This window comes from Miniopterus natalensis, chromosome 5 (assembly GCF_054644295.1).
Source record: "Miniopterus natalensis isolate mMinNat1 chromosome 5, mMinNat1.hap1, whole genome shotgun sequence".
Classification (NCBI taxonomy): domain Eukaryota; kingdom Metazoa; phylum Chordata; class Mammalia; order Chiroptera; family Miniopteridae; genus Miniopterus; species Miniopterus natalensis.
Window position 1 is genome coordinate 15,620,206 of NC_142085.1, and position 15,805 is coordinate 15,636,010.

A 15,805-nucleotide genomic window follows, 5' to 3' on the forward strand; every position below is an offset into this window, starting at 1 on the left:
CGCCCCCCGGAGCCGTCAAAACAATTGCCTCGAGCGGCAGCCATGATGGATTTAAAGGGGCAGTACCGAACAGGGAGGCAGCCAGACTGACACACTGCAGGTGAGTCTTTGAGAGTAACTCTGGGGCTGTGGGTTAAGGTCCCGCTACCTCTTATTTCCGCTCTCTCGGACAGATAACCCCCCGCTGACTGACCTCACACAACTCCAGACACACTAAAAAAACTCCGCCCCCTGCGATTCTTCCCGCCCCTCAGACAGACAGACAGAAAGTCGGCCTGCCCCGCCCCCTGCGCTAGCAACTGACTAAGTGACCTCGGGATTGTGGGGCTGCTGAGTCCCCACCCGCGACGTGGACCTCGGTCGTCCATCTGCACCTCCCCCGGGCGCCCTTGCCCATCGCACTGTATCCCCACCCCGGGCCCCAGGGCAGGCCGGCAGCCTGCGGCCCTCCGCAACCGCATTCCAAAGCCGAGGAGACCACCTCCCAGCACTCAGCAGACCTGCCATTCCACCTGCACCCTCAGGCATCTGGGAGGCACCTTAAGGTGACTCAGAGCCTGTTAGCAGGTGATCATAACGGAGACAAAGCCATGGGAGTGACTGAGCCGGGGGTGACCCGGTCTCCCTCCTTACTCTCAGCCAGACACGCCCCTTCCCGCAAGTCCCAGATTAGTCTCACTCCCTTCTTGGGAGAAAATAGCTCCCCAGGCTTGGGGTGAGAGATTGGCCTGGGGAAGGAGGAGGGACACTAGTCCTCTTTGAAGACCTGTAGGCAGGGGGAGGGAGGATGTTTGTCCTGGGTGGGGCTCTGCGCCAGGTCCTCTGGGTGGCTGTGAAGTGGCGAGGAAAGGGGTGAAAACTCTGGACTTCTGGACTTTGGGCAGGGATCCTTCTGAGTCTCTGGCTGCTGAACAGTTTCTTCCGGGCTCTGGCCTGAATGCCACAGCCACGGGCCGTGCTGGGTAAACAGGTAAGAGGACTTTAAAGATGAGAAACAAGGCCCTTTTGAGGAAGTAGGATGACAGCCTGAGACCTGGAGGGTGAGAAATATGGGCTGAAAGCTAGTGGGGAAAGAGGGCTGACCAGGGAGGGAGATGCTGGTCTCCTCGCAGTCCGTGGGTGACACAGCCTGAAGCCCTTGAGTCCTTTGGGGCCTTCTCATCTGGGTCCCGCGAGAAGGCTCCTGTTTTCTTCTTTTCTCTCTTTTCCGTGATTTAACTTTGAAACTTACCCTTCCCTTTTCCCCATACCTCTGCACTATTTTCTGCATATTCTTCTGTCTTCTTTACCCCTATACCCTTTGCAGTTCTCCCCAAACACCCTCTGTGTTTCTTGTAGTGCCGTCTCTTATCTCCTAATTCCTTTTCCTAACCCAAGCTCTCTCTCCAGTTCCTTTTCTGTTTTGGTCCTAAATTCTAAATCCCTCTGCTAGTTCTCAGGACCTTTGTTCCTTCTCTGTTCTTTTTTCATTTAAGTCACTTCCTCTGCCTCTCTCTTTCCCACAACCTTAAGCTGTGTGCTTTCAGTGTTGTAGGCTCCCTCCCCACTGGTCACTCTCTCTCTCCAATTAAAACACAGCATTGCCCTAGCCGGTTTGGCTCAATGGCTAGAGAGTCAGCCTGCAGACTGAAGGGTCCTGGGTTTGATTCCAGCCAAGGGCACGCACCTTGGTTGCAGGCTCAATCCCCAGCCCTGGTTGGGGCGTATGCAGGAGGCACCAATTGATGTGTCTCTCTCACATTGATGCTTCTCTCTCTCCTACTCCCTTCCACTCTCTCTGAAAAGCAACAGAAAAGATATCCTCAGGTGAGGATTAAAAAACAAACAAAAACACAGGATCACCCATACTCTCTCATCTCTTAACTTAGATCCCCACCACCATGTAACCAAGGCGCTGAGCCTCTCTTTCTTATTTTTACCTCACTTGAGTTCTGTTGTTTTCCTAGCCCAGGCAAAGTCCTCCAGGCCAGGATGTCGGGCCTGGTGTTGGGGCAGCGGGATGAATCTGCAGGGCACCGGCTCAGCCAGGAGGAGATCCTGGGAAGCACTCGGCTGGTGACCCAAGGGCTGGAGGCCCTGCACAGTGAACACCAGGCTGTACTGCAAGGCCTGTCCCATACCATCGAGTGTCTGCAACAGGGAGGCCATGAAGAAGGACTGGTGCATGAGAAGGCTCGGCAGCTACGCCGTTCCATGGAAAACATTGAGCTGGGGTTGAGTGAGGCCCAGGTGAGAGGGAGGACATGGTGCCAAGTGGCCCATGGAGGAGCAGTTGTCTGATTGGAGGTTTGGGGTCGCTTGGAATCCCTTTGTCCTAGATCCTTGCATTCATTCATTCAGTAAAAATGTGTTAAGCTTCTACTGTGTGGCAGGCACTCATCTTCTGTGCACTGGAGACACATCACTGAACACAACACTCAAAAATCCTTGCCATCCTAGAACTTACATTCTAGCTGGGGGAGGCAGACAATACACAAATAAATAAGTAAATGATTCAGTATGCCAGAGTGATAATTGCTAAGGATAAAAGAATAAAAATAAAGCAGGGAAGGGGATTAGGAAGTATGGAGAGAGTATATGATTTTAGACAGGGTTTTCAAAAAAAGGCTTCACTGAAATGGTGACATTTGAGCAAAGGTTTGAAGATGAGGGAATGAGTCATGCAGTAAATGGGGGGAAAGCATCCTAAGTAGAGTGGACAGCAAGTGCAAGGGCCCTGAACCAGAGCCTTCCCATTGACTTCAGTAAGGGGCCAGCGTGGCTGCAGTAGAGTGAATGAGGGGAAGTAAAATAGAAAATGAAGTTCAAGAGGTAATGGGGTTGAAGAGAGGGAGTCAGATCATGTGGAACATGTAGGTCATCATAATGACAAGGAGATGAGTGATGTGTTCTAACTTAACATTTGAAAAAGATCATTTGACTGCTGGGTTGAGAGGAGACTCTAAGGGAACAAGGGCAGAAACAGGGAGGCCAGTGAGGAGGCTATTTAATCCAGGTAGGAACTGATGGTGGCTTGGCCCAGGGTGGTGACTATGGAGGTGGTGAGAAATTGGATTCAGGGTGTATTTCAGGTAGAGCTGTTGCTCCCCAACCCCGCTTCCTGGCTCCTGCTAGTCTTGCCGCCTCCCAGTAGGCTCCTCTCCTGCCTATCCCTGAACACTCCTAGCCAGCATCTGGTGCTCACAGGATGTGCCCACCTAGGTGATGCTGGCTTTGGCCAGCCACCTGAGCACAGTGGAGTCTGAGAAACAGAAGCTGCGGGCTCAGGTACGGCGGCTGTGCCAGGAGAACCAGTGGCTTCGGGACGAGCTGGCGGGTACCCAGCAGCGGCTACAGCGCAGCGAGCAGGCTGTGGCTCAGCTGGAGGAGGAAAAGAAGCACCTGGAGTTCCTGGGGCAGCTACGGCAATATGACGAGGATGGACACACCACGGTAAGTGTGTGCAGGCAAGGCTGGGGGGGTGGAAGGGGTGGGGATGTGGATAGCTGGGAGTCACCACAAACATGGGGCAATTGCTCCATCATCTGCAGGGGACAGCAGTGCTGCCCCATCTGCCTGATTCACATCCTGACCCCATCTACAGATGACAGTAAAGGGGAAAGAATACTCACTCATTCAGTCAACATTAAACTAAATGACTATCACACATGCCAGGCACTGTGCACTCCACTGGGGATGAAACAGTGAACAAGGCAGACAGAGTTCCTGCTCTCAAAATTATATATTTGTGCAGGTGAAACAGATAATCACCTGGACAATTCCAATCCAGAATCCTAAGTGCTACAATTAGGGAAGGCATAGCCCAGGTTAGCAAGAACCTCCTAAAGTTTTCTCTCAAAATGTATGAAATTTAACCTTCACTCAGCAGGCATTTGTATATCTCTATGCCTTATGCAGTTCAAGAAGATGTATATAGGAGACGTATAGAGAACTAGAAAAGAGAGTTTCTGTTTTTTCAGGCTTATAGTGTAGCTGTAGGGACAAAACTTCCACCTGAGAACACATGTGCAACCACACAAAGCAGCAAGTGCTCAGTGCTGAATGAGATAGGTTCCTGGGGCTGGAACAGTCTGAGAAAGAGTCACAGAGGAGGCAAGGTACAGGGATGGTAAGATTTAGGTTGGATTTTTACATTTAAATGGTTAGGAGTTCGGATGGAGTTTGAGCGATGATGAGGAAGAAGGAGCAGCTTTCTAAACTGGGGCGTGGGGGTGTCATAGATAAGGCTCCAGGGCTGGAAGGCTGGTCTGTTCCAGGGAAAGAGGGGTGACGTTCATGGGACACATTGGCGAAGCTGGGCAGGAGGGTTAGAGGTGTTTGTATGGGGCTGCAGTGCCGTGTGGGCACAGTGAATTTCCCCATTGTGGAAGTAGGTTATACAATGAGGGTTGGGCACTAAGTCCAGCATGAACAGTGGCAGATGTTGGGCACCAAGCTGAGGTAGACACCGAGTATGTGTCAATAAGATCAGACACACTCCCTGCCCTCAGGACAGACAGGACAGACATATAATCAATGCAAACACACAGGGCTATAATTACAAGAGTTGAGCGGGCAAGAGGTGGGGGCTGGAGAATGAGGGCGCTTAGGAAGGAAGCTCTGAATGTGAAGGAAGGGAAAGTCGTGAGATTCATGAAGGAGAGGTCTGAGCTTGGTGAGACAAATGCTGGCCTTCCCCAAGGGCAGGGACATAAACAAGATTCTTCTCCTGGGCGCCACCTGTCATGTATTTCATGGTTCAGAGGGGCCCTGAAGACATTACTGGGGATATCTTCACCCAGATATGCTGCTGCTTTCTTTCTAGGAGGAGAAGGAGGGTGATGCCACCAAGGATTCCCTGGATGACCTCTTCCCCAATGAGGAGGAAGAAGACTCAAGCAATGGCTGTGAGTCTGTCTTTGGAGTGGGAGGGTGGAGAAAGGGCAGCAGGAGCCTGGTCCAGCTGTGCCCCCTCCCCAGCCCCCATATACAGGATGCTCGCCATCCAGAAATAGGTTCTCTACTTCCTCTGGAGATGGGGCAGAGACTTGGCTAGTACTTTGATTTCCTCAGCCTTCCCATCATTTCTTATTCATCAATATTTATTAAACACTTAATATGTGCCAGGTATTGTGCTAGGCACTAGGAATACCAAGATGAGAATGACAGGGGCCTGGCCAGTAAGAAGGTCACAGTTGGGTGGGAGAATGAGCCTGAGTGGAAGAATGTGAACTCCTTAAGGGAAAGAAGCAGGTCTTATTTATTTTTTTTAATATCTTTATTTATTTCAGAGAAAGGAAGGGAGAGAGTTTCAGAGAGAATTAGAAACATCAATGATGAGAGAGTCGTCATTGATTGGCTGCCTCCTGCATGTGGGCATGTGCCCTGACCGGGAATCAAACCGTGATTTCCTGGATCCTAGGCCGATGCTCAAGCGCTGAGCGGCGCCTGGCTGGGTGAAGTAGGTCTTTCTTAGCCTTGTATCTCTGGCACAGCCCCTGGCTCATATTTATGAGGTATATGTTTGCTGAGTGAATGAATTACTGGGTGAACAAATGGGACTGTCATAGGCACAGGTTCAAGGGAGTGGGCAAAAGAATAGCAGCTGAGACAGGTCTCCAGAGAGAGAGCCTGGTGGGGGGCAGGTGCAGGCATGGAATAAGACATGGCGTGGGGTTGGAGAGGGCAGGCAGCAAAGGAGAGAGGAAGAGTTCCCTGAGGAAGTTTCCTGTTCATTTTCTGGGATGGTTTAGTGTCACGTGGCCAGGGCACCCAACATAGTGGATATGAGATCCCAGCGAGATTACGGACTCTGCACAACTTGGTGATCCAGTATGCAGCCCAGGGTCGCTATGAGGTGGCCGTGCCACTTTGTAAGCAGGCACTGGAGGACCTGGAGCGCACATCTGGCCGTGGCCACCCAGATGTTGCAACCATGCTCAACATCCTTGCTTTGGTGTATCGGTGAGTACTGCCTTCCTTTTGGCCACAAATCTGCCTCCAGATTCCCACCTTGATCCACCTTTGGCTCTCATTCCTTCTCTCCACTGGGTACCTCTTCTCCCTGCTGGGCCTCCCAGGTATATGCCACTTGGAGTTCTCCTGAACCAGAACTCTCATTCTTTCCATACCTGAGCCCTTGATCCCAGAGAACACTTTCCCTCAGGCTGTTTATTTTCCCAGTCTTCTGGGGAGGGTCTCTGTCTCTGTTTCTCTCTGTCTCTTGTGTCCAGTAACTTTGGCCTCTTCTTGACATGGCAGACATTAGCATGCAGTAGGGGTGTGTTGGTGAACCCCTCTCACTGCTCACACTGGACTTCATGTCTTCTGATGGTGGGCCCAGTCCCTGAGTGTATCTCAGTCACCCCAGAAGAGGGGAGGGAAGGAGATGGCTTGGGGGCAAAGGTCAGGGTAACCCCTTGAGACTTTAATCCTCTTCCAGGGATCAGAATAAGTATAAGGAAGCCGCTCATCTGCTGAATGATGCCCTCAGCATAAGGGAGAGCACCCTAGGCCGAGACCATCCTGCGGTCAGTATTCCTTCCCTTCTTCCCCAGGCTCTTTTGGCCTCTCAGCTTGTCTATCTGCTGCCCTCAGCCCAGTCACTGGGGATGCTCAGGAAGGAAATGTGAGGACTCCTTTCTTCTGGGCACTGTCTGCTGATCCCAGAGGTTCTCAACCCAAATGACTCCCCTTTGTTAAATTTATTTTTAATTTTTAAATTTTTTTAACCCTCACGGGAAGATATTTTTTTCCATTGCTTTTTCAAGAGAGTAGGCGGTAGGGGGGAAACATTGATATGAGAGCGAAACATTGATGGGTGCCTCCTGCATGCTCCCAACCGTGGCCGAGCCTGCAACCGAGGTATGTGCCCTTCGCTGGAATTGAACCCAGGACCATTCTATCCATGGTCCAACGTTCTAACCACTGAGCAAAACCAGCTAGGGTGACTCTCCTTTAAAAAAAAAGTTTTGAGAGAGAGAGACAGAGGGAGAGGGAGAGCGAGAGAGAGAAACATTGATGTGAGAGAGAAACATCCATCTGCTGCCTCCTGCACACACCCTACTGGGGATTGAGCCCACAACCTGGGCATGTGTCCTGACCTGGAATAGAACTGGTGACCTTTTGGTGTACTGGATGACGCTCAACCAACTGATCCACACCAGCCAGGACCAAATGACTCCTCCTCATAATGACTATTTTCCAGAAACTTAATTCAAAGATTATGTAATCTACCTACATGTATAATTTCCAAAACATTGAATGATACTCTATTAATATAAAAGTGAAACAAATAATTTATAATAAAATGATATACATAATACATTACAATGAAATAAAAATACAATATAACAGTTGTAGTATCGAATACAACTATGCTAAAAGATATAGTAGTCTGATATATAATGAATAACTTTAGATTTAGAAGGGGTAAGAATAGGAAACCATTCTATATAAGAAATATTATAAATGACAGAGCCCAGCCAGGTGTGGCTCAGGGGTTGAGCATCGGCCTAGGATCCAAGAGATCGAGGTTTGATTCCCGGTCAGGGCACATGCCCAGGTTATGGGCTCTATCCCCAGTTGGGGGCATGCAGGAGGCAGCCAGTCGATGATTCTCTCATCATTGATGATTCTCTCTCTCTCTCTCTCCCTTCCTCTCTCTGAAATCAATAAAGATATATTTTTTTTAAAAAGTGACAGAGCTGAAGGATTTGTGGATATGAGATTAAAATCCAGTGTTAAAATAAACAGACCAGATTTATTTGTATATGATAACGGAGAGAGAAATAAGTAGGGGTAACATGCTAAGATAAATGATAGGTTGTCAAAGTGGAGAAAATAAGAAATAAGATATTTCTGAAAATGAACTAACTCTGTGAAAATAATTCCCTATATTATGGCATGTGATAGGCAGAGATGATGTATCTCAGAAAACATAGCTCCTGTCTTGATATCCCACCAAGTATCAAAGCTTACATTGAGTGTTTGAATATCAGGCAGGACATTCAATATTTGGCTGAGCTATCCCACACATGCAGAACATCTGTAGCTTCCTTGCCTCTCCAAAGGTAATAGTGCCCCCAATTTTTGTGGTGACCAACCGCCCCACCAAACCCCACCTTTGGAAATGTCAAAAAATGCCCCTAGGGGGCGATACTGTCCCCATGGAGAATGCAGAGCCACCCTGTTCAGCAATTCCTCCTCCCCTGACTCTGGTTAGGGTGGCAGAGTCCGTTTCTCTTGGGTTGTGCAGCGCGGGGGAAGATCTCCAATTCTCAAGGTCCTTGAAAGCACCAGCGTCTGAGGGGACAGGCCTGTCTTCCTAGGTGGCTGCCACACTCAACAATCTGGCTGTGCTCTATGGCAAAAGGGGCAAATACAAGGAGGCGGAGCCACTGTGCCAACGGGCACTGGAGATTCGAGAAAAGGTGCCCACATCCTCTCCCCATTCTCCCCTCCTGCTGTGAGCCCTTTGCCACCATCTCCCTTCTGGTCTACCCTCTCACCTCACTTCTTTGTTTCTCACCTCCCTATCTCTGCCTTGTTTTCTCTTCTGTCATTCCCTTTCCCTTGTTCCCTGCAGGCACATGTGCACACATGAACACACATAACTATAGCCACCTATCACTCTTTTGCTCCCCTTTAGGTCCTGGGCACCAACCACCCAGATGTGGCAAAGCAGCTGAACAACCTGGCCCTGTTGTGCCAAAACCAGGGCAAGTATGTGGCTGTGGAACGCTATTACCAGCGGGCACTGGCCATCTATGAGGAGCAGCTGGGGCCAGACAACCCTAATGTAGCCCGGACCAAGAACAACTTGGTAAGGGGGGAGGGGGAAAGTAGGTGGAAGGAGCGGAGGGGAGGGGACAGCATTATAGTCTGGTACACTAACACCATCGCCTTTGTGCCATCTCTAGGGCTGCCTTTGGGGCTGAGGGATCTGCTTCATTTCAGTGGGAAGGCAGAAGTTCCATAGCCTCTTGGGAGTGGAGTGGGAACACTCTTGACCCTGTAGCTAGAAAAGGAGATGTGAGGAGGAACTCTGGGGAAAGTCATAAGGAGACCAAGAAGTGGAAGTCCCCGAGCCTGGTTGAGATCTTGTCTTTGTCTCTTGCTCCTATGTTTTTGCCTTCCTACCCCCAGGCTTCCTGTTACCTGAAACAGGGCAAGTATGCTGAGGCTGAAACACTCTACAAAGAGATCCTGACATGTGCCCATGTGCAGGAGTTTGGGTCTGTGGATGGTGAGTGGTGAGGGCCTGGGGAGGGAGCTGCAAGGAGGAAAAAAAATGTAGACCAAAGGTTGGGGGTTTGGCCACAGTGGTTCCCAGGGGGAGCCAGACCCCTTTAGTCCAGCCATGTGGGCCTCTGGGTCCTGGCTCCCCACATACTGTTCAGCTCAGTTCTCTAACCTTGCCATGCCATCCCATGTATCACCCCCAGATAACCACAAGCCCATCTGGATGCATGCAGAGGAGCGGGAGGAAATGAGCAAAGTGAGTGGGGGGAGTCCAGCCTGGAGAGCCTGAGGCTACCAGGGCCTTTCTCTTACTCCTTGCACTAACCCAGTTCTTCACTTCCCAACCAAGCCCCAGCCCCAGATGCACTGTGCCTTCCCCAACCCAGCCTGCACCCTAGCCCAGCTCCAGCTGCAACCCAGCATTTCTGTACCCACATCTCTGGCTTCCTCTTCCCCTCTGTCCTCCTGCAGACCCGGCACCGTGAGGGCAGCACACCCTACGCTGAGTACGGAGGCTGGTACAAGGCCTGCAAAGTGAGCAGGTAAGCTGCAGTGAGAAGGTGGCTTGACCTCTGGTGTCTTCCATTCAAGCCCTGATCCTGGCCTCCTGGACCTTTCCCCTTCTTCTCTTTACTCTTCCTTGTTCTTAGCTCTGCTCCCTCCCTCTCCTCTTTCTTTTAAGAACCCATCCTCACTTCCTTCCCTGGTCTCACCCCCACAGCCCCACAGTGAACACCACTCTGAGAAACCTGGGAGCTCTGTACAGGCGCCAGGGAAAGTTGGAGGCGGCTGAGACCCTGGAGGAATGTGCCCTGCGTTCCCGGAAACAGGTCAGAGACCGAGAGGGGAAGGGTGTCCAAAAGGTAGGGCCCTAGAAACAGGACCACTGAGGCTTCTTCTGAGTCTCCAAAGAATAAGAGGAGGGACTGAGGAGGAAGACCTAGAGAGGAAGGTGAGACACCCTTGTGGTTGTGGTTGTTTTTAAGTGTGTTCTTACCCCAATTTGCCCTTTGTGGTTAGGACTCCAAGTTCAAGGTTCACTTCTCTAAATGGCATTGATTAGTAAAAGGGAAGCCCTGCCCTTTCACAATTTGAAGAATCTATTAAAGAGGGGCATGGCTGGTGTGGATTAAAGAGCTGAGGTTGAGGGGAGCCCAATGTCAGAGTTTCTCAAGGTGTGGGTGTTAGCTCATTAGTGGGTCATGAAATCAATTCAGTGTGGGCCCTGGCTAAAAATATATATGCATCTATATGTAGGAATGCATTGCAAATAGAAAAGGTGGGGGTTGTTCCAGTATGTGTATACTGGGACATCAGAAGGAAAAGTGTCTTCCTTCCTGTGGCTGATGGTGGAAAAGGTTTGAATGCCCATTTTGAGGAGTAAGGAATGGGAAATCCCAGCTTCTTCCTTTTTCTTCCAGGGCACTGACCCTATCAGCCAGACCAAGGTGGCTGAGCTGCTTGGAGAGGGTGACAGTGGAAGGACCTCCCAGGAGGGTTCTGGGAGCAGTGTGAAATATGAGGGAGGTGAAGATGCCTCTGTGGCTGTGGAGTGGTCAGGGGTAAGTCTGATTATTGCCCCTTGATCTCTCAGACCCCTCCTGCTGGTGGTATTGAGAGGCTCTGAACCTGTCCATGAAGGATATGAGAACATGTCCCCACTCCAGTTCAGTCAGTCCCTCCCTCTCAGAGGTATCTCTATTAGCCAGCTAGTGACAGGGTTCTGATCTTCGGTCACTGGGCTTTTGAGGGAGGGGAGATGTGTGCAGAATAAATGGCAGGGATAGACTCAGAAGTCTGCATGGGGTTCCCTTAGCTTCTGGTCCCCATCCCTCTCCACCAGGATGGCAGTGGGGCCCTGCAGAGGAGTGGCTCTCTGGGCAAGATCCGGGATGTGCTTCGTAGAAGCAGCGAACTCCTGGTGAGGAAGCTCCAGGGAACTGAACCCCGGTCCTCCAGGTAACAGTGAGACTGAGATATGGCAAAGCAGTCAAGTAAGCCCTGGCCTTCAAATCCTTTTGGCCCCTCACCTCTGAAGGAGAAGTGTCTTGGAGAGAATCATGGAGGAGGTCAATGGGTTGTCCATGGAGAGTTCAGGAAAAACGGGTGCCCTAGTGGGGGAAAAGACACCTGAGGAGATGCTATTTATAGACGAAGATAAGAGAGAGAGAGAGAGAGTGTGTGTGTGTGTGTGTGTGTGTGTGTGTATGGGGGGGGATGGTGTGGAGGCAGTGACTTGATTTTGTGTAGCAGGCCCACAGCTTTAGTAGCACTCAAAGGTGAAGCACCATAGCTGGTGTGGCCAAGTGGTTAGAGCGTTGACCTGTGCACCAAAGGGTCGCAGGTTCGATTCCCAGTCAGGGGCACATACCTGGGTGGTTCGGGTCTGGTGCATGTGGGAGGCAACCAATCGATGTGTCTTTCTCACATCGATGTTTCTCTCTTCCTTTCTCTCTCCCCCTCCCTCCCTTCCGTGCTCTCTAAAATAAAAAATCAATGGAAAATATATCCTTGAGTAAGGATTAACCAAAAAACAAACAAGGAAGAGGCGGGACCTCAATTCTTTCTTTTCCATTGTAGCAGCAACATGAAGCGGGCAGCCTCCTTAAACTATCTGAACCAACCCAGTGCAGCACCCCTGCAGGTGAGAGCAGTGCTGGTGAGCTTATTGGTGGGTGACAAAGAAAGGACAGCCATAGAGCAAGCCCAGTTAAGAGTTAGGGAAGAGTCATCTGGGATGAGGACTGGCTAGGGAACTGGAGCTGGCAGACAGAATCAGGCAGACAGCTTATTGTTGGTGGTGGCAACTAGGAAAGGGCAGTTTCAGGCTAGAGATAGTAGCAAATAAATTAATCAGGATGGGAACTTTGGAATTAGTAATACTTCAAGAAAGACTTGGGGATTCTAATTGTTCTTCGTCCTGTAGCCACTGTACAGCTTACCTTGGGGACTCAGTAGTCAGTAGTCAAGAAGAAGGGAAAAAGAAAAAAGTACTCAGTCATTTGAAAAAACAGTAATGGCATTTTAAGGGGAAATTACCACTTGTATCAACACATTCAAAGTATATGCCAATATTCATGTAGCTCTTCCAGGTATTTTTCCCACCGAACTGTGGCCTTCTGGAAAATCCTAGCAAAGCCTCAGAGCTTGGGATTGAGGTTACAGGCTCCGTCCTGGGTCGAGAGATAAGACTACAGCCACAAGATAGACAGACTCCAGGGGACAGTCTTCAGGAGGCTGAGGTCCCTGGGCTGATGGCATATGTTGTCTGTTTCAGGTCTCCCGAGGCCTCAGTGCCAGCAGTATGGACCTCTCTTCAAGAAGCTGACATTCAACCCACCCCTCAGGCCTGCGGGATCCCCCCACAGCTCTCACAGCATTCCCTATTGCTCCTGGCTCTTCCAACCCCATGGTGGGACAGTGAAGGGGGAGCAGTTAACCAGAAGATTGCTGCTGCCCTTAGGGTCTTGGCTCCCTCCTCAGGAATCCTTTCAAGAAGGACCCTCAGGACATCCTCTCCCCACCTGTGGTCCTCTAGAGTAGCTAGCTCTGAGGCTCCCAGGGTGGGTAAGGAGCAGGTATGCACCTCAGTGATGCAGCTGGCTGCTGGCTTTTCTGTCAGAGTGTTTGGGCTGGCCAAGCAAGATGCCTTGCCCTGGCCTCTCTTGTTCCCTCTGCTGCCTCACTTCAGGTCCATGTATTTCACTTTTCTTAAATAAAAGAATCAGGTAACCATTCTGCCACTTGAGTCTTGATTGAAGAGGGTAGGAAGTAAGGGTTGTGTTCGGGCCTTTCACGGAAGGGTGAGGGGCAGTGATGGATGGGGCAACAGGAGGAGTGTTGATTCTTGGATCTCTCCTCTCTTCCTTCCCCTGTTTGTATCCTCTCCAGCAGGGCCTGCAGGAAGGCATCTGGGGGATGGGGGAGGAGGCCCACAACCCAAGGAGAAGGTGCTGTGGACTGGGTTGTCAGGGACATGTGGTGGCCATGTGGCAGGACCCTGGAGTCCTGGCGCCACTGCTCCCAGGCTGTGAGGCCCTCTGTGGCTGCCCCTCCTCCTCCCAGCTGCTTGGGGGAAGGGAGGTCTAAGCAGGCCTGGGGGGCCCTCCGGAGCTAGAGGGGAAGGAGGCACTCACTATCCATCCCCTCTCAGCATATCCTGGAGGCCTGAGCAGCAGCTGGGGCCCATCTTCTAAAGCTTGACTCCTCCTGACCCGCCTCCTACACCCCTTGCTGCTTTCACAACAAAGAAAGAATGTGGGGGTGGTGGCGCTGGGGTGGGGGGTGCCTGGAACAAGGGCTGTGCTGGGCCTCCCCACAGCTGGAGACTTGGCCATGCCCTGACACAGCCCAGACTGCCTGGAGATGGACTTGGGATGAATTTGTCAGTTTAACAGCCTTCAGCCTGGCCTCTGAGCCCAGTCAGTTTCTACCTTTGGGTTCGTGTTGGTCCAGAGCCAAATCGGACCCCAGCCATGCACTGGTCCCTCACTTCTCCAAGCTACATTTCTCATGTGGCTACACAGTATCTCCAGGTTACCTTGCTTGGGCGACACCAAAGACAGCCTTCTGTTCTAGGTCTTCCTAAGGACTTCAGGTTGCAAAGTCTCTTCCCACTTTTTGGGGGAATTATTGGTCAGAGTCCCCAAGAAGGCCCAGAACTGAATATCCTCCCGGGGGCCAGGGAATCACAAAAGTCACTGGTTTCCCTGAGTCCCCTGCAGATTAGGCGGTAGGCACAGCCTACCTCCCCTTGTCTCGCTCAGGTCCCCGGCAACTCCGGGGGCCTCCTTCTGTCCTGGATCCATCTCCAGACCCCTCCCCCAACTGCGAGCTCCTCCCAGCCACGGCGGGGAAGGGGCGTCGAGGGGCGGGGCGCCGCGCGGCGGCCGGCGGGGAGGGGGCGTCGTGGGGCGGGGCTTGGCGGCGGCGGCGGCGGCGCGCGGGGACTCGGAGGTACCGGGCGCGCGCGGCTCCGGCTGGGGACGCCTCAGGCTCCGGCTGCTGCAGCGGCGCCCGCGCTTCGGTGCGCTCGGCCTCCTGGGCCCGCCGCGGAGCGCAGTCCGCGCGTCCGCCGTGCGCCCGCCTGCCTTTCCCGAGCCCGCAGTGATGGGAGTTGCGCGGGGAGCCTGGAGCAGCCCCCGCCGGCTGCCTTTGCTCAGCGTCCTGCTGCTGCCGCTGCTGGGCGGTGAGTCCCGGCGAGCTGGGGGAGCGGGGCTCGGGGAGCGCGGGAGCCCTGCTGGCACACCCGGGAAGTGGGTTTGGGCGACTGGAGCGGAGAAGACACCCTGGAGTGGAGAAGCGGGCTGGGGGTGCGAGGTCCCGGCGGCTGGGAGGTGGCTAAGCCCTCAGCGGACTTGGTCGGTTGGGGACCCTTTGCCACCCACGCCCGCGAGGTCGCGTTTCCAGCCTCCACAGTTTTCCCGGCCTGAGCCGAGAGTTTTACTCGGGAGCTGTGGAGTTAGTTGCTGGCGTCCGGGCCTTAGTGGGGAGTTTATTTTCGGGGGAAAAACGACTATCTTCTACTTGGGGTGGGTTGCGGTGAGGTGGCTGGCGGTGGGGGAGGCAGGGTGGCCCTGGCGGGCTCAGCCCAGGTGAGGGAGGCCGGCCTGGGGCCAGATGCGGGACCGACCTGCGGCGCGCTGTAGCTTTGTTACCTACGCCGGCCCGAAGCTCCCCGCTTCCTTTCTCGAAGTCCCAGGGCCAAGCTGGGACCCCCGATGGCCCTGCTGGCGAGGGCGGAGGAAGGGAAGAATCAGGGGCCGCCCCATCTCCTCTAGCTCCTGGGCCCGAGCCCACTCCCAGTCAGGGTTGAATCTGGGGAGCGGAGTCCCAGGCTGTCGCTGTGACTAATGTGTGAAGGCCTCTGCCAAAATCGGGCATGGCCGGCCTGCAAAGGTGCGGACGGGGTTGGTTCTGCTCCTTCCTGGATTTCCATCCCGTGCCTCCTCACCGAGGGAAGCAGATTTCACTTTCTACGGGCCAGTAAGGCTTAAAAAGAGTTTAATGTGTCTTTTCTTCAAGCGCTTCAGCATTTTGATGAGGGTGTGGCCCCTATCTCCAGGATACACAGGACCCGGATCCCCCTTCCCGATTTATTTCCTGTCTTGGTCACACCTGAGAGTCACCATTGAGGTATTGAAGTGCCTTACAGGAAAGCACCAAACTTCCTGCACAGCCTGGACTGGAAATATCCCCCCATCTATCTCCCTTCCAAAAATCACAAAAATCTTTGGTGATGATTGTGGCAGCAACCCTCTCCTGGGAACTCTGCTCAGGGAACCTGGTCCTAGCTTATCACTTTCCTCCTTTGAAGAATGACTATAGGGAGAGTGGGGGTAGAGAATTGCCTTTTCTGACATCTTCCTGGCCTGCCAGCTGTTGAGGGATTTTGGTGCTGATGGAATCAACATCTTCCCCACCCCTAGTTGTAAAAGGAGAGGTAATTGTAACCCAGGACCCAGAGGTAAGAACAGGCTCCAGGGATTTGTAGGAGGTGTTTCTGGAGCTGCCCTGTGTTCCTTGTGATGTGTGGAGTGGTTATTGCTCATGGCAGAACCCACATCTGCTCCCAGAGGAAGTA

The 15,805-nt window shown here is 52.4% G+C and overlaps 2 protein-coding genes across 5 annotated transcripts in view; both read left to right on the plus strand.

Annotated features, from left to right (window-relative positions):
- Positions 1–84: 84 nt before the first annotated feature.
- Positions 85–12,953, plus strand: KLC4 (kinesin light chain 4). Of its 4 annotated transcripts, none has more exons than XM_016212848.2 (15): positions 85–100; positions 1,947–2,229; positions 3,202–3,432; positions 4,805–4,886; positions 5,733–5,943; positions 6,422–6,509; positions 8,310–8,411; positions 8,630–8,803; positions 9,127–9,226; positions 9,426–9,478; positions 9,694–9,764; positions 9,944–10,052; positions 10,644–10,784; positions 11,803–11,866; positions 12,500–12,953. In XM_016212848.2, the coding sequence occupies exons 2-15, from the start codon at positions 1,972–1,974 to the stop codon at positions 12,763–12,765; spliced, it is 1,950 nt and encodes a 649-aa protein (XP_016068334.1). In that variant the 5' UTR covers positions 85–100; positions 1,947–1,971; the 3' UTR covers positions 12,766–12,953. The 4 variants fall into 4 exon arrangements, with proteins under 4 accessions (XP_016068334.1, XP_016068333.1, XP_087673528.1 ...); XM_016212847.2 differs by lacking the exon at positions 85–100 and adding an exon at positions 469–970; XM_087817402.1 differs by lacking the exon at positions 85–100 and adding an exon at positions 11,066–11,181 and having other exon boundaries at positions 469–2,229; positions 12,500–12,638.
- A 1,254-nt stretch (positions 12,954–14,207) lies between these two features.
- PTK7 (protein tyrosine kinase 7 (inactive)) overlaps positions 14,208–15,805 on the plus strand; it is a 59,625-nt gene continuing 58,027 nt past the window's right edge. The window contains exon 1 of the mRNA XM_016212737.2: positions 14,208–14,410. Within this exon, the coding sequence (XP_016068223.1) occupies positions 14,332–14,410 (79 nt within the window). The 5' untranslated portion in view covers positions 14,208–14,331. The remainder of the gene's footprint in view (positions 14,411–15,805) is intronic.